Source organism: Schistocerca cancellata, chromosome 1 (assembly GCF_023864275.1).
Source record: "Schistocerca cancellata isolate TAMUIC-IGC-003103 chromosome 1, iqSchCanc2.1, whole genome shotgun sequence".
In the NCBI taxonomy this organism is placed as follows: Eukaryota; Metazoa; Arthropoda; class Insecta; order Orthoptera; family Acrididae; genus Schistocerca; species Schistocerca cancellata.
In genome coordinates, this window is record NC_064626.1 from 1,138,012,505 (window position 1) to 1,138,033,875 (window position 21,371).

Here is a 21,371-nt window from a genome sequence, read left to right on the forward strand (position 1 = left end):
ACACACAATTACTTCTCCCTTGAAGGGATAGTAAACAAGCAAATCTGTGGCACATTCATGGACACTCACATTTGCTAACCTGTTCATGGGCCCTGTAGCGTAAATCTTCCTATCCTCCCAAAACCGCAAGCCTCTGGACTGGTTCAAGTTCATTGATGATATCTTCATGATTTGGACTCAGGGCCTTATCGCCCTGCACTCATTCTGTCACAAACCCAAAAATCTTCTCTTCCTTCCACTTTATCTATTCCTTCTCAACCAAGTAGGTCACTATCCTGGACAATGACCACCTCTTCTCTGTTGGCTTCATCCACACCTTTGTCCACGTTAAAACCACCAACAGTACCTGTATTTCAACAGCTGCCATGCCTTCCACACCAAAAAATCCCTCCCATATGGTGTGGCCATCTGGGGGCAACATATCTGCAGCAACAAGAACTCTCTCATCCAGTATGCTGAAGGTCTCACTAAGGATTTCATGGAAGGCACTAACCCCCAGATGTAGTATGCAAACAGATCTGCCATCGTATTTCCCCATACAACTGCAATCCTCCCACCACACTGAAGAACCAGATACAAAGGAGTGACTCCCTCATCACCCGATACCACCCCACAATGGAACAACTGAATGACATCCTTTGTCAGGGCTTTCAGAAACTATCATCACGCCCTAAAATGAGGGACATCATTTGTGAGATCCTTTCGACTCCTCCTAAAGTGGTGTTCTGTTGCCTTCCCAACTTCAACAATGTACTAGTCAATACCTACGCTAATCCTATTCCCAACCCCTCACTGCAGGGCTAATACCACTATGGAAGATGCAGGTGCAAGACCTGCTCAATTCACCTACCCAGCACTTCCTATTCCAGTCCTGTCACAGGCTTATCCCATCCCATCAAAGGCCAGGCCACCTGTGAAAGCAGCCTTATCATATACCACCTCCGCTGCAATCATTGCACAGCTTTTTATATTGGTGTGACTGCTAACCAACTCTTCATTAGGGTGAATGTCAAACTGTGGACAAGAGTGCAATTGAGCATCCTGTGGCACAACATGTATGTGAACCTAAGATGCTCGATTCCAATAGATGCTTCACAAGCCAGACCATCTATATCCTTCCCTACAGCTTTCTGAATTGCGCAGATGAGAGTGAGGCTTAGCGCCGTATACCGATCCTGCCTTGGAGGCGATTAAGTGGGAGATGTGTCTCAGAGCTGGAGAGTGACACATGGTGACGGAAGACTGGATGCGCACGTAGTTTATGATGTATCAGTAGATAGAGGACAATATTGGATAGGGGGTCTGTGATTTTAGTTTCGATTGTGCCCACTAGAGTGCACTAAAGTAATAGAATGTTTTTCATAAACTGTTCTAGTATTTTCATAAAGTGTTATTATGTCTTTTTGCGTATGTAAAATGTTATAAATGTGTTTTAGCAGTATGAATGATGCATAGGTAGATGATGCTGGTAGAGAAGACTTAGAGTATTCGAGAGGTGAGCGGGAGCCTAGCCATGAAACAGTTCGGACATGTGTAGTAGTAGTTCTGATGGAAACGAAAATTTGCCGGATCTAGCAGTGTTTCGTACATCAAAAGTGTGGTAAAGTGACAAAATGTGTAGGAGTAGTTCTGATGGAAACGATAAGTTGCCAGATCTAGCAGTGTCTCGTACATCAAAAGTGTGGTAAATTGACGGCATAATTATTTTGATGGGCGTGTAGAAAATTCGGAAATTTTAAGTGAATTTTGTGACGAAAAAAGACATATATTCTGTGTGGCATATTGAGCAGGTCAGTGGCTAAAAACTGTGACTGCATTTGGTACCGACAGACTTAATATTTCGTGAGCATTCTCAATCAAAAACAATTAGTATTTTTATAGCTATTACGTTTTCGGGAAATGCAACACCATAAATTTGCTAACATGAGTGAAAGGGATTATGAGTGACTGTGTTAAGAGTAGCATGGGCTTGGCAGTGATACTTGTTCACCTAAGTTTCAGAACATGTGAATTGAGGACAAAATTTCCAAACTTTCAGTTGTGTGTAAACTTTCTCCCGAAATGTAGATTAGTGACTTAAATTGCAGCCTGGTTCATGTCGAAGTACAGTAGGTTTCACTCGGCTTTCCTACTGACGATCTGCTGAGACAATGTTCACAGGTAGGTGCAGGTCCATCGTAAAGGGATGGAAAGAACCGCGCTGCCGCAAGAGTTATGCTTAAAACACATCCTCCACTCCCAAAACTATCCTGGCCTCAGCCTACACTAAAATACTGTCCCCACACCCTGCACACAACAGTTCCTGCCCCCCTATCCTTTCACTCCATCCTATTCACACCCCCTCACTCTCATTGTGTGCTGCCACCCTCTGCCAGCTCACCCGTCTGCCTTTTCCCTGCTCCTCTCCTTTCCTACCCCCCCCCCCCCCTCCTACCTTACAGCCTCCCAACATTGCACTTAACAATCTTGTCATGCCTCCAGTGGCTTCTTCTTCTGGCAGAAGATTTGAAGGAGAAGGAAGAGGGGTGAAGGAAAAGGACTAGAGAGGTTTAGGGAAAAGGGTAGAGTTTAGAAAAGTCACCTGGAACTCCGGCTCAGGGGAGACTTACCAGTTGAGATGAGAAGGAAAAACCAAATCAGTCTTTCCTCCTCATTCTGTCCAGATGATTATTCACAGTTAATTGTGCATTATTAATTTTAGTTTTTGTCTCATTGTTTCTGATTTTATTTACAATTGTCCAGAAAGTCTTTGACACATTATCTGAACCTCGTATCTGTTGGTTGATTCTTTCTGATTTTAATCTCCTGACCTCTTTGTGGTACTTATATTTATACTGCTTGTAGAGTTCTTTATGTAACTCTGAGTTAGTCAGTCCCTGTAAGCTATACATGTTTTCCATTTTGTCTTTCAGATCTTTTGTTTTAAAATCTAATGGCATAAGTTTTGATTTTGTAGGTTGATTTTTTGGATACTCACTTTTTTTAATGGCATGGCTCTATTTAAGTGCTCAGTCATAAGTTCTGTGGACATGTTCCATTTATTGTTGACCCCAATGGTAGTCATAACTAATTCCCTTGATTCCTGGCTTAAACTATGACTTAGTGCAATGTTGTTTGCAGATAATATTCACCTGTGCTCATACATTTTTCTTGGTTTGAATTTCGTATTGCCCGTAACCAATGTTCCAAGAAACATAGAGTGCTGCCAAAGTAAGCTTCAGTATTCAGCAAAATCTCAGTTTCGTAACTTGTCTGTGACTGAACTTCTGATGGCATATGAAGAGATACTTGTTACTGCAATTTATTTAGCTACTGTATTTTAAATTAATATACAAATTTATGTGGGCATTTTTATTACATCACTCACCTCAGTCTTGTTTGGGGGGATTCTGTTCATAAAATAATCATCTGTGCAAGTGCATGGAATCTTCTTTGGCTCATTGACTTCTGCGTGGTTTCTGCTCTGGGGATTCCCATCCCTGTGATTGCCTCATTAGTGCTGCTGTTGATGGCATCTTGCACTACATCATTTCAACATACTTCCTTAGCTTGCTGCTTGCAATTTATAGTTTTCTGTCTCATCTGGCATAGAGCTAAATGATTCAGCTGCTCTTCTCAAGTGGTCAATTGCTAGAGATCTAAGTCTCTTTTCATTTCTCTCTGTGAGTTTTTGTTCTCACTCCCATAACTAGTTATTGGTTCCATGATGAATATATGTAATTGCATCTTAACCTTTAAATTTTTTTGTTGGATGAAAGAGAGGATTTAATTTTTTGATATCCCCTCTTCCGTACCTGATCCATTTTTGGATACCTGTGCCCCAGCTTCCATCATGTGATGGGTACTACTCTTTACATACTTTAATTTGATGTCTGCCAATGTCCAAGCAACTTCCCTCATGTCCACAACATAGGTGTTACATTTTCTCAAAATTAATTCTCAAACACCACTTTTTATATTCTTCCAATAACTTTCTAAGCATATAAGGTGTATTCTCTTCATCATTTGCCACAGTAGCCTGACTGTAAACACATAAATGTTTGCACATACATTGATTCCTTACTTCAATCCCCATACTCACACACTTTCCACGGGGGTGATCCAGTGCCATCTTCACATACATCTTAATGCATGTGAGAGAGGCTGACAGTTTCAGTCCATTGTTTATTCTGAAGGTTTCTCTAGAAATTTCTTTCCCTACTTTAATGACACAGTCTGCAGACTTATAGAGAGGTTCATGATACTTCTTTCATAGATTTTTGACAATCCCCTGACCACACCATCGTGAACAATATCTTAAGTGGCACTGTGTCATATGCTTTCTCAAGATCGATAAAGACCAAATGAGTGGTTAGATTTCTTTCCAGTCTTTCTGCATGATATATCTTAAGATAAAGATGTTATCTACACATGACCTGCCTCTTCAATAGTTACTTTGTTCTTCCACTTCAGTTATTCAGTTATAACTTTTCTATTCTTGATTTTAAAATCCTCTGAATAGCCTGGTAATTGAATTTGTGTCACTTATGCCACTATAACTACTACACTCTTTCTTGCTTTCTGTTTTGTGTATAGGGCTTAGATAGGCTAAGTTCCACTCTGCTGGAATTTCATCCCTATACCAAGAACATTTATGAAATAACTTGTCTAGATTTTTATTCAGAATACTTGGGCCATACCTTTCTAATTCTACCGGTAGATTTCCAGGCCCTGGTTATTTCTCCACTTTCATTTGTGCAGCCGCGTACTGTATCTCTTTTTTGGTTATTTTCTCTACCCCTTCATCATCATGGTTCCCTCTCATCTCCCACTTTATTTCCTTATTCTCTATCTTTTCTTCTGCTTGCAGGATTTTAAAATATTTCTCCCGCTCTAGCAAACTGGTAATCACCAGGTTTGCTCCTTCTAATTAGAGGAAGAACATAAGCCAACCACAATGCTGCTATTGACTATATTGATGGATTTGTGGCAGCTACTTCACACAAATATATTATGCTGCCTTTCAAAGATGTCTTTGGCTTTTTACTATTTTTATAAGCCACAATGATAGCAGATACAATAAAGTCCATTAGTGGTATGGCATCACGGATGTTGCAATGTGCATTCAAGTACACTACCACTCTGTTACCATCCTCTTAAGTCACTTCATTATGTTCCCATAAAGAAGTTAAACTTTGAGAATGTGATATGAGCCACAGTATATATTTAAAAAAAGAGAAAGAACCCTTAGAAACTTACACAGTAGATTGCAGTAATGATAAACTATCCAAGACAGCTTAGTACTATGTGTGCTTACACCAGCTAAACATGACATAGTAAATTATTAGGAAAAATCAAACAATTGAAAGCCCAGATTGGAATATCAACAATATTATGAAAAGGGTTGACTGCTACTCACCTTAAAGATGGCACACTGAGACAGGCACAGCACAAAGACTGTTATGCATTGAGCTTTCAGCTAAAGCCTTTTTCGAAATAAAAAGGAAAATACACACACAAGCAGGCACACATCACACAAATATGACTGCTATCTCCTGCCACTGTTACCAGAATGCAGCTGTGTCACAGTGAATGGAAGTAGCAGTCCGGAGTAGGATGGGGAAGGGGGAGGGACATCAGGGTATGGGGGAGGGGGGGGGGGGGGGAGTGGCAGAAAAGCACTGTCTAGTGAAGAGTACAGAGACTAGACATCATCTATACAGTAAGTAGCAATCTATCCTTTTGAAAATTTTGTCAATATCTTGAAAATTTACACTTGACTTTCAAATAAGGTCAGTTGTTTTCACCTTCATGTGGCTCATTGGCCTGCCTTCTGTTTTCTTGTATACAAATTTGTTGAGAAGCTCACTGCTTTATGCCTTTATTCTACAAATGTGAGCAGCTACATAACATTACCTCTGTCAGCTCACAGGAGAACTGTCCCTGGGTTTTCTCAAGATTGTCAGATGGCCTCTCTTCCTGCCCCGGAGATCTTTTCCTTCATTGATCTTTTGTTGAAATATTCCTTTTGCTGCATCTGCAGTAATGTGGAGACAACTTATTCCACACTGTTTGTGCCCATGGTTGGTAACTAAGTTGGAGTTGAAGTTGATCTTCTTCTTCTCTAAAAATGATACAGCATCTGCATCAACTTCCCTGCCTGTGGGTTTGATCTCAGCTCACCAGTACTGCTCATGGGGTTGCTGGTGTTTCCCTGCAAATTATATTTAGAAACTGCAAGGCACAGTGTTCAAACTGGAAGAGATAGTTCCATAAAGTGTTGACAGGGTTTGCTGCTGAGATGAAATTTTTTCTTAATCAAGGTCCTAGTTCATTGATCATTGTACAAGGTGTCCATTTTATAGTTCCAGTTTCAATATGCTGTAGAAAGAGGACAACTGCTCAGAATGGCATCAGATTTGAACACCATATTATTGACAAAGAGTGAAACATCAAGGCGGAAGGAAATAATAAATGGCGCTGTAAGTACCTTAACATAAATGGGTTCACCGATAAATGACAGATGAGTCACATTACGACAGCTATTCTCTGAATTGCACGTATACCATCCATTCAGTTCAATGTGCATGACTGCACCAGTTTGGCAGTCAACAGCTGTGGTACTGTTAGTTAGGTAAACCCTTCCACCAGAACAGGGGTGTACCATAAAGGTTTTTAATTTTCCCAAGGCTAAAACCACATAAAAAACAAAATGATGTTGGTTTTTAATTCTCCTGGTGCTAAAAACTACATAAAAAGCAAAATGACATTAGTTTTCAATTTTCCTGGGGCCAAAAATTGCATAAAAAGCAGAATGACATCGGTTCCTAATTGTTATGATATTGGCACAAGACATTTTCAGTGTTGTTGTTGTTGTGGTCTTCAGTCCTGAGACTGGTTTGATGCAGCTCTCCGTGCTACCCTATCCTGTGCAAGCTTCTTCATCTCCCAGTACTTACTGCGACCTACATCCTTATGAATCTGCTTAGTGTATTCATCTCTTGGTCTCCCTCTACGATTTTTACCCTCCAAACTGCCCTCCAATGCTAAATTTGTGATCTCTTGATGCCTCAGAACATGTCCTACCAGTGGGTCCCTTCTTCTTGTCAAGTTGTGCCACAAACTCCTCTTCTCCCTAATTCTATTCAATACCTCCTCATCAGTTATGTGATGTACCCATCTAATCTTCAGCATTCTTCTGTAGCACCACATTTCAAAAGCTTCTATTCTCTTCTAGTCCAAACTATTTATTGTCCATGTTTCACTTCCATACATGACTACACTCCATACAAATACTTACAGAAACGACTTCCTGACACTTAAATCTATACTCGATGTTAACAAATTTCTCTTCTTCAGAAAATCTTTTCTTGCCATTGCCAGTCTACATTTTATATCTTCTCTACTTTGACCATCATAAGTTATTTTGCTCCCCAAATAGCAAAAATCCTTTACTACTTTAAGTGTCTCATTTCCTAATCTAATTCCCTCAGCATCACCCGACTTAATTCGACTACATTCCATTATCCTCATTTTGCTTTTGTTGATGTTCATCTTATATCCTCCTTCCAAGACACTGTCCATTCCGTTCAACTGCTCTTCCAAGTCCTTTGCTGTCTCTGACAGAATTACAATGTCATCGCGAACCTCGAAGTTTTTATTTCTTCTCCATGGATTTTAATACTTACTCTGAATTTTTCTTTTGTTTCCTCTACTGCTTGATCAATATACAGATTGAATAACATTGGGGAGAAGCTACAACCCTATCTCACTCCCTTCCCAACCACTGCTTCCCTTTCATGCCCCTCGACTGTTATAACTGCCATCTGGTTTCTGTACAAATTGTAAATAGCCTTTCACTCCCTGTATTTTACCCCTGCCACCTTTAGAATTTGAAAAGGAGTATTCCAGTCAACATTGTCATAAGCTTTCTCTAAGTCTACAAATGCTAGAAATTTAGGTGTGCCTTTTCTTAATCTATTTTCTAAGATAAGTCGTAGGGTCAGTATTGCCTCACGTGTTCCAACATTTCTACAGAATCCAAACTGATCCTCCCCGAGGTCAGCTTATACCAGTTTTTCCACTCATCTGTAAAGAATCATGTTAGTATTTTGCAGCTGTGACTTATTAAACTGAATGTTCGGTACTTTTCACATCTGTCAACACCTGCTTTCTTTGGGATTGGAATTATTATATTCTTCTTGAAGTCTGAGGGTATTTCGCCTGTCTCATACATCTTGCTCACTAGATCGTAGAGTTTTGTGAGGCCTGGCTCACCCAAAGCTGTCAGTATTTCTAATGGAATGTTGTCTATCCCTGGGGCCTTGTTTCGATTCAGGTCTTTCAGTGCTCTGTCAAACTCTTCACGCAGTATCATATCTCCCATTTCATCTTCATCTACATTCTCTTCCATTTCCAGCCCGCATCTCGTGGTCGTGCGGTAGCGTTCTCGCTTCCCACGCCCGCGTTTCCGGGTTCGATTCCCGGCGGGGTCAGGGATTTTCTCTGCCTCGTGATGGCTGGTTGTTGTGTGCTGCCCTCAGGTTAGTTAGGTTTAAGTAGTTCTAAGTTATAGGGGACTGATGACCGTAGCAGGTAAGTCCCATAGTGCTCAGAGCCATTTGAACCATTTTTTTCTTTCATTTCCATAATATTGTCCTCAAGTACATCGCCCTTGTACAGACCCTCTATATACTCCTTCCACCTTTCTGCTTTCCTTCTTTACTTAGAACTGGGTTTCCATCTGAGCTCTTGATATTCATACAAGTGGTTCTCTTTTCTCCAAAGGTCTCTTTAATTTTCCTGTAGGCGGTATGATAAATGGTTTAAAGCCAACTCACTGACATTAAACTTCGAAAAGACTCACTATATGCAATTCAGAACCTGTAAGAGGTTTCCACCCAGCACATGCATAAAGTATCAAGAAGATCAGATAGAAGAGGTTGACAGTTGTAAATTCCTGGGATTACAACTTGATAATAAATTCAGTTGGGAGGAGCACACCACAGAAGTGCAGAAACGCCTCAACAAATCTGTATTTGCAATTCGAGTGGTAGCTGACGTAAGAGACATAAAAATGAAAAATTTGCATACTTTGCCTACTTTCATTCCATAATGTCATATGGTATAATATTTTGGGGTAACTCTTCAAGTCAAACAAAAGTTTTCAGAGTCCAAAAGTGTGTAATACATATTATTTGTGGAGTAAATTCACAGACGTTCTGTAGAAACCTCTTCAAAGAACTGGGTATACTAACTACTGCGTCTCAGTATATCTACTCCTTAATGAAATTTGTCCTAAATAATATATCTCTTTTTCCAACAAATAGCTCAGTTCATACATACAATGCCAGGAACAAAAATCATCTGCACAAGAACTTAAAAGCACTTACTTTAGTTTGAAAAGGGGTCCACTACTCAGGAACACTCATCTTCAATAATTTGCCAGCAAACATAAAAAATTTATTTACAAATAAAGATCAGTTTAAAAGGAACCTAATAGACTTACTAGTGGCCAACTCATTCTACTCCATTGATGAATTTTTTAGTAAAAATAAATGATATGATGTATTGTATATATTCATACTATTAGTATTGTTATTTCAGCTTAAGAAATTGACATGTTCCACATCCACCAGGCTCTCCTCAGCACGGATCTATGGAACAGAAAACTAATCTAATCTAAGTATCTATCTTACCCCTAGGAGATAAGCCTCTACATACTTACATTTGTCCTCTAGCCATCCTTGCATAGCCATTTTGCACTTCCTGTCGATCTCATGTTTGAGACGTTTGTATTCCTTTTTGCCTATATTTTTCCTTTCATTAATTAAATTCAATATTTCTTCTGTTACCCAAGGATTTCCAGTAGCCCTCGGCTTTTTACCTACTTGATCCTCTGCTGCCTTCACTACTTCATGCCTCAGAGCTACCCATTCTTCTTCTACTGTATTTCTGTACCCTGTTCCTGTCAATTGTTCCCTTATGCTCTCCCTGAAACTCTGTACAACCTCTGGTTTAGTCAGTTTATCCAGGTCCCATCTCCTTAAATTCCCACCTTTCTGCAGTTTCTTCAGTTTTAATCTGCAGTTCATAACCAATAGATTGTGGTCAGAGTCCACATCTACCCCTGGAAATGTCGTACAATTTAAAACCTGGTTCCTAAATCTCTGTCTTACCTTTATATAATCTATCTGCTACCTTCTAGTTTCTCCAGAATTCTTCCATTTATACATGGAAGAATACATGGAAGAGAATTTTCAGTGAACTGTCCACCACAATTTGAAATCAAGAAACAGCATGTTCCATGAAAGATCAAAATGTCTCAGGGGTCACATTCAGAATGCAATGCCTTTAGTCCAGCTGTGCAAAGGGTCACATGGATTAAGACCAGCTGATTTAGCTAGTGAACCTGTAGGGAAATGACTGCTGATAATTCTAGCATTTCCGAAATGCCTCGGTAGGATTCACTTCGCTGGCTGTGCAGTGTGTGGAGTAGCGTTATCTTACATAAAAATGATCCCACCTGTACATCCACAGTGATGAAGTGCTGGAATGATTTTGGCGTGCAAAAGATTCACAGAACTTATCTCCTCAAAAAAAAAAAAAAAAAAAAAAAAAAGAGCCCTATGACAAACGATGCTGTCACCTGTACCACACAGTTATGTTTGCAGAATGAACTGGTACCTGGTGATGTGTGATGTGCTTGCAGATTTTCTGTTGCCCATATTCTGCAATTTTAGATATTGACATGTCTTTGGAGATGGAAATGGCCTTTGTCTGTCTACAGAACATTCCACAGCCACTCATTGTACACTTCCATGCATGCAATAAATTCCAGAGTGAACATTTGTCGTGCTAAAAGTTCAGCAGGAAGCAACTCTGTAACATGGGTGGCATGCACTGCGAATGTTCATTGAACATTTTTGACATCTTCAGAAATGTCATTTTTGGCTATGTTATGATGATTTGATAAGAATCGAGGGGCACGAAAGGGAAGCAGTGGTTGGGAAGGGAGTGAGACAGGGTTGTAGCCTCTCCCCGATGTTATTCAATCTGTGTATTGAGCAAGCAGTGAAGGAAACAAAAGAAAAATTTGGAGTAGGTATTAAAATCCATGGAGAAGAAATAAAAACTTTGTGAGGTTTGCCGATGACATTGTAATTCTGTCAGAGGCAGCAAAGGACTTGGAAGAGCAGCTGAACAGAATGGATAGTGTCTTGAAGGGATGATATAAGATGAACATCAACAAAAGCAAAACGAGGATAATGTAATGTAGTCGAATTAAGTCAGGTGATGCTGAGGGAATTATATTAGGAAATGAGACACTTAAAGTAGTAAAGGAGTTTTGCTATTTGGGGAGCAAAATAACTGATGATGGTCAAAGTAGACAGGATATAAAATGTAGACTGGCAATGGCAAGGAAAAAGTTTCTCAAGAAGAGAAATTTGTTAACATTGAGTATAGATTTAAGTGTCAGGAAGTCGTTTCTGAAAGTATTTGTATGGAGTGTAGCCATGTATGGAAGTGAAACATGGACAATAAATAGTTAGGACAAGAAGAGAATAGAAGCTTTCGAAATGTGGTGATACAGAAGAATGCTGAAGATTAGATGGGTAGATCACATAACTAATTTATTTATTTTATTTATTTATTCCATGTGATCTGATGGTACACAGTGTGTTGCAGATGTCGGAAAATATCATTTAACATTGTTAACATGTATTAACGTAAGCCTATAGTATCCTAATGTATTATATTGCTCAATGTTTTCAATTTAACACAAACAGCAAGATTACTGTTCTAAGTATTCATTTACAGAGTAAAAACAGTGACACAACAAATATGACTTCATGGCTTTGCTAAATTTTATGTTGTCTTCGATAGACTTAATACTAGTGGGAAGATTGTTGAACATTTGGAGGCCCATGTGGAAAACTCCCTTTTTACAAAGTTGAGTGTTTGTACGTATAACATGCAGGTTTGCGTTTTTCCTGGTGTTGTGTTCATGTATTTCATTATTTTTTACGACTCTGGGGACAGTTGGTACTATGTGTTTTCTGAAGAATTTTAGAGTCTCAAGAATGTAGAGGCAAGGCAGTGTAAGGATTTCCAACTTTCTGAAGATGGGTTTGCAGGAGTCTCTGGGTTTGCTCCCAGTAATAATCCTCATTGCTCTCTTCTGGATTCTGAATGTGCTCTGAGCAGTTGGAGCATTTCCCCAGAATATTACACCATATTTTAGGTGTGCTTGTATATAAGCGTAGTATGCACTAGTTAATGTTTTCAGGCTAGCACATGTTTTCAGTACACAAAATGCATAACAGCCAGTACAAATCCCGGCATTTACCTTTCCTGTATGTGTATTCCATTTCAGGTTATCTTAAACCCACAGACCTAGGAATTTGAAAACAGTGTCGGTATCTATTGACTGGTTATTTATAGTGACAGATGGCTGAGAGGAATTTGCATTTTGTGTTGTGTGGAAGTTCATGGAAGCTGTCTTTTTGGTGTTGATAGTTAATCTGTTGATTTTTGCCCAGTAGCTGATAGCCAAGTTCACAGCTTTTTGCACAGTCTCTGTATTCTCCCCTTTGAGGAGTACAGTTGTGTCATCAGCAAATATTATTGTTTTGTGTGCATCAACATTCAGGCTCAAGTCATTAATATACAGGAGGAAAAGTAGGGGTCGCAATACTGAGCCCTGTGGAACACCTTGCTTTACAGTTTTATTACTTGATAGAATTTCGGTTATTGAGTTGCTTTGTCTATTAGTATATTTCATCCTGACTCTCTGCATCCGATTGGTTAGGAATGTAGCAATCCAGTTGTTTGCAATTCCTCTGATACCGTAGTGTTCTAATTTTCCAGCAATATTTTGTGGTCAACAGTGTCAAAAGCCTTTGACAGATCCAGAAATTTGCCTGTTATGGGTTGTTTTCTATCTTACAGTTCTAAAAGCATAGTTATGCAATCATATACTGCAGTTTCAGTAGATTTGTTGCTTCTGAACCCATGTTGAGCTAAACTTAGTAAATCTTTTTTTTTTTTTTTTTTTTTCAATGAAGTCCATCATTTTTTTGGACATTATTTTTTCAAAAACTTTAGAAAAGCAGGATGAGATTGAGATATGCCTGTAGTTATTCATATCTTTATTATCACCTTTTTTGAAGACAGGAATTACTTTAGAAAGTTTCAGAGCTTCAGGGAAGATACCTGCCTGGAAAGAACAGTCACAGAGGTGAGTTAATGGTTCAGCAATTGTGTGTTCACAATTTTTGATTACAGCTGCTGGGATACCATCAATTCCAGCTGAATATGAACTTTTTAACTGTCTGAGGGCTTTTGCAACATCATTTTCAGTGACTTTGGTAATGAAAATTGACTCTGCACATGTGTGATACTTTTGGTTTGCTGGTTGGTAATTTGTGTTAGGATTATTTTGGACCAGTTTTTCAGCTATGCTTGTAAAGAAATTGTTGAATGAGTTCACCACAACTTCGGGATTCGATATAGATTCATTGTGGAGTTGGATTTCTATGTTCGTATGTGAAGCTTTCATTTCCCTTCTTTCCCTTTTTATGATATTCCACAATGCTTTTACTTTATTGCTGGATTTGTCAATGTACTCATCATTCTGCATCCTTTTTGCTTGTCTTATCACTCTTCTTAGGATACATGTGTAGTTTTTATAGTATTCTGTTAATTGGGGGGAGTCACTACTTTGTTTACATAACATGTGGAGTATTCTTTTATGTTTGCAAGAGACTTTTATAGCTGGTGTAATCCAACTCTTGTTTCTATTATTATTTATTCTTACTGGTTTTTGCGGAAAGGCCTCTTCAAAGTGGTGGATCATTTTGTCAAGAAATATGTTGAATTTCATGTTGACATCATTGGCTGTGTACATCTCTGTCCACTTTTCTTTACTAAGGAGGGCATTTAGCTTGTTCAAGTTCTCTTGGGTGAAAAACCTTCGTAAAGCTTTAGGTGGGACTGGGTTTGAGGTATCTTTGCTAACATCAACCTTTAGAATGACAGCTTGGTGGTCACTGAATTCTGCATTGTATACTTCTAGAGTTGGGTTAAGTTTATTTCTATTTGCAAAAATTTGATCTAGAGCTGTCTTGGATGTGGGTGTTATTCTAGTGGGCTCGTTTACAAGGCCATGCAGATTATAAGTTTTTGCAATGTTAATCAATGTTTCCCTGTTTCTGTTGTGGGTGAGAAAGTCTGTATTAAAGACACCACATATAATCACCTCCTGTTTCCACTGACTTATTTTGATAGAAACAAGTCCATTTGTAACAGAAAATCATTAATACTACTGGAGGGGGGACGGTAGATTGTAGCTACAATTAGATTTAGATCTGTAAGCTTTATGGCTGCACATTCAAAGATCTTATCTGTTCCTATTTCCTTTAGGGTAGGAAGTGGGCTATATTCAATGTGTTGTTTGATGAAGATGGCAACCCAACCATGTCCATCATTTGATCTGGAGTAGTATTCACACAATTTGAAGTTGGGTAGTGAGATTAGCTTAACCACATCAGTGCAGAGCCAGTGCTCTGCTAGGCATACTACTGAGATATCACTGAGTTCACTGGTCAGCAAAATGCTTAAGTCATCAGTTTTGTTGCTCAAGGATTGGACGTTGTGATAATAGATTTTCAGGTCTGAGTGGGGTTTACTCAGGGGGCTTGAAGTCATATTTACTGTGTCACTGACCTTTAGTTTAAATTGTGCTGTATTCCAGGTATGTTGGCTTCTGAGCAGTTGTGCTGGTTCTGTTGGTCGTCCTTGGCAGCCATCTCATCTTCCAGGTGGGCCTGAAAAGTATCCACATGCACTTCACACTGTTGAGGCATCACATTGACGTTTTGGAGCAATGTCTCGATAATGTTCACCATCACATTATTGATCCTTTCAGGTTCCTGACCTTTTTGAGGGGTCAGGGGGTTTGTGTTTCGTCTCTGTGACTTCGTGACCCATTTGTCTAGTGTAGTTTGCACAGTATGGCCACTATTACTCTTTTTATTTCCCATCTTGTTTGTCGTTATCCAATTGCTTATTAGCATCTGTTTATGGTTTCTGACTTTTGGTTTCTTATTGTCACCCATAGTTGTCAGGAAGGCCAGTCTATTGCAGATAATCTCCTTGCCACATTTGTTTAGGTGTAAGCCATGTGTTGTGAAGTGGTTTCTGGCTAGTCTCTCTATTTCAAAGTTCACAGCAATTATTTTTTTGTACACGTGTTTAGCTAAATTCAGAGCCTGTATCAGGTGGAGGTTTGCAGTATTAATTTTACTATTTAAATTTTGAACATCATATCTCCTGGGTATAGGATGGATAATGATATTCATTTTGTGACTTAGAGCGAGTATTGGTTCCAATGGTTCTACCACATGCTTCAACATTAGATCGAGAGGTTTGTCTATGTCATTAGAACCCCCTATTACAATCACGTGTACCGAAGCTTCTTGTCAAATATTCTGTGTTTTTTATCACTTCTTTTAGTGGGGCGCCATGTTTTACTATGCTTTTTACCTGGTATGAGGGCCCTAGTTTGTCTTGCAGGATTTGAGCACAGTCTCTTCCATGACTGTCACTTAATATTAGTACTTTCATTTTTTTCGAGATTTTCTTGCTATGTAACGTTCATGAGGAGGTATTGAATAGAATTGGGGAGATGAGGAGTTTGTGGCACAACTTGACTAGCAGAAGGGATCGGTTGGTAGGACATGTTCTGTGGCATCAAGGGATCACCAATTTAGTATTGGAGGGCAGTGTGGAGGGTAAAAATCATAGAGGGAGACCACGAGATGAATACACTAAGCAGATTCAGAAGGATATAGGTTGCAGTAGGTACTGGGAGATGATTTGAAAATGGGTCCATGCCCGAAACTAGTCATTAAATGAATAAAAAGTAAAAAGTCGTAACTTGGACTGGTTTTCTGTTCTACTGATTACCAGAAGTTGCTGGCCCAAGCTACTCCAGCGTACTGGAAGTTCATAAAAATGGGTGATAGTGTATGGATAGTGATGCAGGATGTTTTGTAGAATTTGATGCACATCCATCGTTCAGGCAATTCCCTGTGCAATACACGTTTGCACACCACCGCTTGAGCCCTCCTGTAATGCAATGGCCACATCTTCAACAGGCATTGAACCAACTGCTTTTCTCCCTCTGCCACAGAGCAACTTCAAAAAAACCTGACTTTTCGAATGTTGTAATCATCTTCTCCAGACCCATAGCAGACATCAGACCAATGCCTTTTTTTATACCCTAGAGTGTCCGGAACTTCCACAAGGCTACTGGCACACAGTCACCGTTCTTGTAAAGGAGCTTTGCCAGCAGTGCACGATCCTTCATGGAGACCGTCATGTTGGCCATTTTAGATTCAAACTTAGGAACAGCTGTGTTCCACACATCTGTTAATTTGACATTCTGAACAGTGGTTCTCTTTCTAAAGCATTTTGAAACTGTAACTTTAATTGTAGACACTTTTATATTGTTTTGATAACTACTGTAATCTTCTGTATGGATATCTATTGCCAGTCTTATAACTAATATACACTATTTTCTTTCAGATTGATGGGAAACTTCTTTGAAAAGAAAGCTCTAATATTCCTAGACTTAAAGCGAGTCATGAAAGGCATGGAAAGTTCCGATATTGATGTACAGAGTCATTATGATCAGTTAGACATTACTGCAGTTGAGTTCCACAATATATGTGAAACAACTGAGACAGAATTGATGGCTGCTGAGTTAATTCTGAATAACCAGCTGGAGGTAAGTATGAGGCACAGAAACTTGTAAGGATGTCAACTGAATAATGAAATTTCAAATTAACAGCAAGGATTCTTTGCTTCAAGTTAAACCTCACATAATCGTGTTCACTTCAGTTTCCAAAATGTTTGTAGTTGCATTGTAAACTGATGATTTCTTCAGATTCTAACACACAAATGACATGATATCTGATTACCAGATATCTTGAAATTGTGTAGTAAGATTTTGAGACAACAGCCATATGTCAGTAGTGTCCTGCCATATTAGTTCAGTGCAGAATCTTGTGGTTATCTTCAGGTGTACAACTGTGAAGGTCAACCAAACTGCTCTGAGTACATTTGTGGTGTCCTACTAACTTATGGTGTACTTGTAAGTTGGTGTGCACTATAATGTAACAGATCCAGTTCATTTTAATTGAATCAACTGTGGGTTGCTGGTGGAACATTGTAAATTAACTAAACAAACACTATTTTTAGCCTTGTTTCACAATTAATTATTAATGTTAATGGACAACCTAGGTTTTGGGCTATAATCCCATTTTCAAGTACATTACTGATTACCAAAGATGATAATACATTGGTAAACAAGATGATGAGGCAAAGATAATCTCAATTTCTTAGGTATCAATCCGTAGCTTAATGCACACTTACATCAATGACGATTTTTTCAACAAATTACATCCATTATTAAATATTCACCAATTATACTACAATGACTGCACTAAAGTTATCCATCAGCTAAGATATTTTTAACTACGATGGACTGGGGCCCAAAGTTCTGCTTCTTTCCTGGGGTTGTGATCTCATCTAAAAGAGGTGAATAATTGAATTGGGTTTGCTTGTTTAATAATAGGTGTAGGGATATACACATCCATTTTTTAATTTCTAAAATTTCTAATTGGTCGAGTTTGGCCCCCTTTTCCTCTGTGTGTAGGACTTTTACATTTATTATGTATTTGTGATTATTGTTCAGGCAATGTTCTACAAAGTATAATGTAACATATTATTATTATTATTATTGTTACTATTTCTTTCTTTTCTCCCTCATTCCATAGATAATATTGACATACAAACAAAAGAGGTAGAAAGATACTTCTCAATTTTATAATTGCTTTAGATTCATCTGTCCGTGTCTACATGGGATAGCGGGTGGATGTATTACGAGCTCTACTTAGTTAATATTGTTAAAAAGTCTGTTAGTCTCAATAAGTGATAGAAGGTGAACATATTGCGAGTTCTGGTGAGTTAATATTGTTAAAAATTGTGTATTCCAATTGTACATTAAAAAGTGTTATCAAGATAGCAGAGTTTATTTGTACTTTCACGGTGAAGATACCCATCTGTTCATCTCTCCGCGACGTGCCAAGAATCCTGCATCAAAAGGATTGAAGCTAACAAGTAGAATTCGCGTGAGCAGAGGAGGGGTGATCCAGAACCAGAATTGTCATACCAATCTCCATGCACAACAGTGGTAACAAGAAAAGGATGTACATAAATTTACAAATGTTAAATGCTGAATACATGTATTCAAAATGGAAAGTCTGTTTGTATTAAAGCCAGTTAAAGTTCACTCTGAATATGTGTATGTTCAATCATTCTTTCAAAATTTTCCTTTTAATTATTTAAGCAACAAATTTTTATTCAATCTCCAATATATATCACATTCTTAGTCCCCCCACCACTATTCAATGGTAACCGTTCAAAGGACGGCAGTGAGTGAAATATGAACACACCTTTCAATTGTTGGGAAAAAAAGATTTTTTTGAGATAAATGATCCATTTTATTGTTTCAAGAAACTAAAGTGGCCTTTGTTGCATTTGTTACATGTCTGTGAGAGTGAAACCATTAACAACTTGACGGAGCAAACTAAAATTAAATTCTGCCTACAAACAAGATGCACTTGGAATGTGGATTTCAGCGGTTAAGATAGGAAACTGCTACGCTGTATGCTTGTATGGCCATGCTTGGTGCCATCTCTGTCACAGTAAATAATCTCTTTTCCTTCCAATTAATATCCTTCACAGAAAGTGCATTTCTCTACAAAGACAAAAATCTGCATAAAGTCCCTCATTAAGGTACAAAATAATTCTTTCAAATTCTGTAAGACTGTATCAATAGGACTGTATCAGAGGATAATTAGGTTCATTAAATGAGAACAAACATAAAGCTGCTTTAATTGAAAGATACCGAACAAAATTTCCTGCTTAAAATTATTTCTTTTCATAATTTTATTAAACACTGTTCACAATAGAGTCAAAGAAAATGGCCATCATTGAAAATTCGTTACAAAATGCAATATGCCAAAATTGCAGAAATCCGAGCTTGGCAACAGTTGAAGGTAACGTGCCAATTCATGATTTGGCCAATGGCTACCAAAACAACCAGGTTGGCATCCCATTACTAGAAAGTTATGACACTGGTAATATAACTATTCATGATGCCAAATTTTTTATTTAATTTGTGTTTTGTTAATGATATTTAATAATCACTTGAATTAGCAATATGATCAGTTTAATGCACCACACCCAACAAAGCTAATTTCAAAAGTTGTCTCCTTAGATAGCTTCACTGGTTACCCACAATATGGGATTAGCCTGTCGAAGGAAAATAGTGAAAGTTGCACAATGCAGCAACACTTGCCGGCAGTTGCACCTGTCAAGCAAGTGTAGTTGCCATGCGCTATCCCACAAGCAAACATAAACAGGCCTGTCACTGACAGTGGGGTGTGCTTGTCAACATTGCTTGCAGATGAGGGATTACTTAGGCATCAACAATTCCTGATATTTACTTCTGAAAGGAAAAGAACACACCCTGTGGTCTTTATCAGAGCATTTCGAAATGTTTTACCTCGTACCTGGACCGAAGCCCAGAAAATTAGATTTGTTGTTGGACACACACAGGGTGACATTCTGCTACGGGTTACAGACATGGCGGATTGTTTCCACTATTATGAACAGTTTTAGGGGGCATTTCTGGATAAGTATTGGTCTGAGGCCATGCAAGAGAGGCTCAGACATGAAGTATTCAACCCAGCTCCATTCAGTAGCAAGTACGGAGGCTTAAGGGGCTATTTTGAAAATATTTGAATAAAACCAGATACTGGACAAACCCAGTATCTCAAGAAGAAGTGTTTAAAATTTTCAAGAGCTATCTTCCTGCCCCCATTAGGGAAAAACTCATTACCATCCCAGAACATGACACCAAATACTTTCTATCTGTACTGGACTCAATAGAATTAATATATGAAAAGAGACAAGTACAACTGAAGCCTGTTAATACGGCAATAGCGACACAGAGATTTACAGAACAACAAGTAAACAACAGATTTGTAGTAAAATACAGATACCAACCTTACCCCATGCAGACATATGACCTATGGTAATGGTAACAGTAATCACAATGGCAATGGAGAAAGCCATAAATACGAAGTTGAATATCAAAGAAATGGGCAAAAATTTAGCAAAAACAATTACAGTGGATGAGTAACGTATGGCCAGCCTGTGCAATATGTACAGACACAAGCTACCAGCAATAATCAGCCAATTGCTCGCCAAACGCAAAACAATAACAGACTACCGAATAACCCACAGACAACAGAATTCGGCCAGCAAAGTAACACACACATGCCGAATAACATGTAGAGGCAAAGAGAATTTCAGTCGAGAGCCTCTCAGGACAATAATTGCCGTAACCAAACATCAAGGGTCAACACAGTGGAAGTTCTGCCTAACATAGAGATCGATGCCACTGTGACGCCGGAAAACTTGAACCAGAAACAATAGGCCCCCATTCTGTGACCTTGGAGGGGAATAGGGACACAAGCTTCATCAAGACTTGCTTTATTAGACACGATCATGGTATAATGATGTGAGAAATGATCTACTCACTACCTTGAAGTTCAGTTGATAAATCCCATAGTTATGTTTGTCAACACACACAGTAATGAACAGTCGTCAGCAGAAGAAATAAATGGTGACACAATAAACACAAAGGTAAGTGAATCAAAGTGGTTGTCTAAAGAACAGCAAGCGGAACTTAGGGAGCTGATACTTGCTTATATACATGTATTTGAAAAATGACCAGATATTATTAAGGATTTCGTGTACAAAATGAGAGTGTTATTAAAATCTCAAAGAAGAGGGTATGCAGCCATGGAAAATCACATTCCAGAATTTATGTTGTTAGTTGGTAAGGAAAATTTTTGTTTATGCTTTTTACTTTTACATGTCTAGAGATGTTGATACTTTAAACACAACACTTCACCTTGTGCACGGCCCAGTTGTAAATGAATAAATGAACTTGTGAAACACACAGTAGTGCGCAATGCAATACACAACTCGCCAAGCCATTAGTGGTAACAGAGCGACGCAGTGCATGCACATTGGGGAGAAAGCTAGTCAACAAATGGTAGACACGTGCATGCCAGACACAGCTGAAGGTGTTGGAGAACCCAAAACAAACAAACCCTATGAGCTACAGCCTGCACTAACATTTTTAAAGCCTATTGCATAAACTGGGACATATAAAATTAAGGGAAAGCCTATTCTACAACTATTCACACAATGCACACAAACAAAGATAAGCTAAGTTATGTTACTATGTA

General features: G+C 38.7%; 1 protein-coding gene across 1 annotated transcript in view; it reads left to right on the forward strand.

Annotated features, from left to right (window-relative positions):
• LOC126134764 (dynein regulatory complex subunit 3-like) overlaps positions 1 to 21,371 on the forward strand; it is a 207,612-nt gene that overhangs the window by 135,287 nt on the left and 50,954 nt on the right. Inside the window, 1 exon segment of the mRNA XM_049915195.1 lies at positions 16,570 to 16,771. Coding sequence (XP_049771152.1) covers positions 16,570 to 16,771 — 202 coding nt within the window.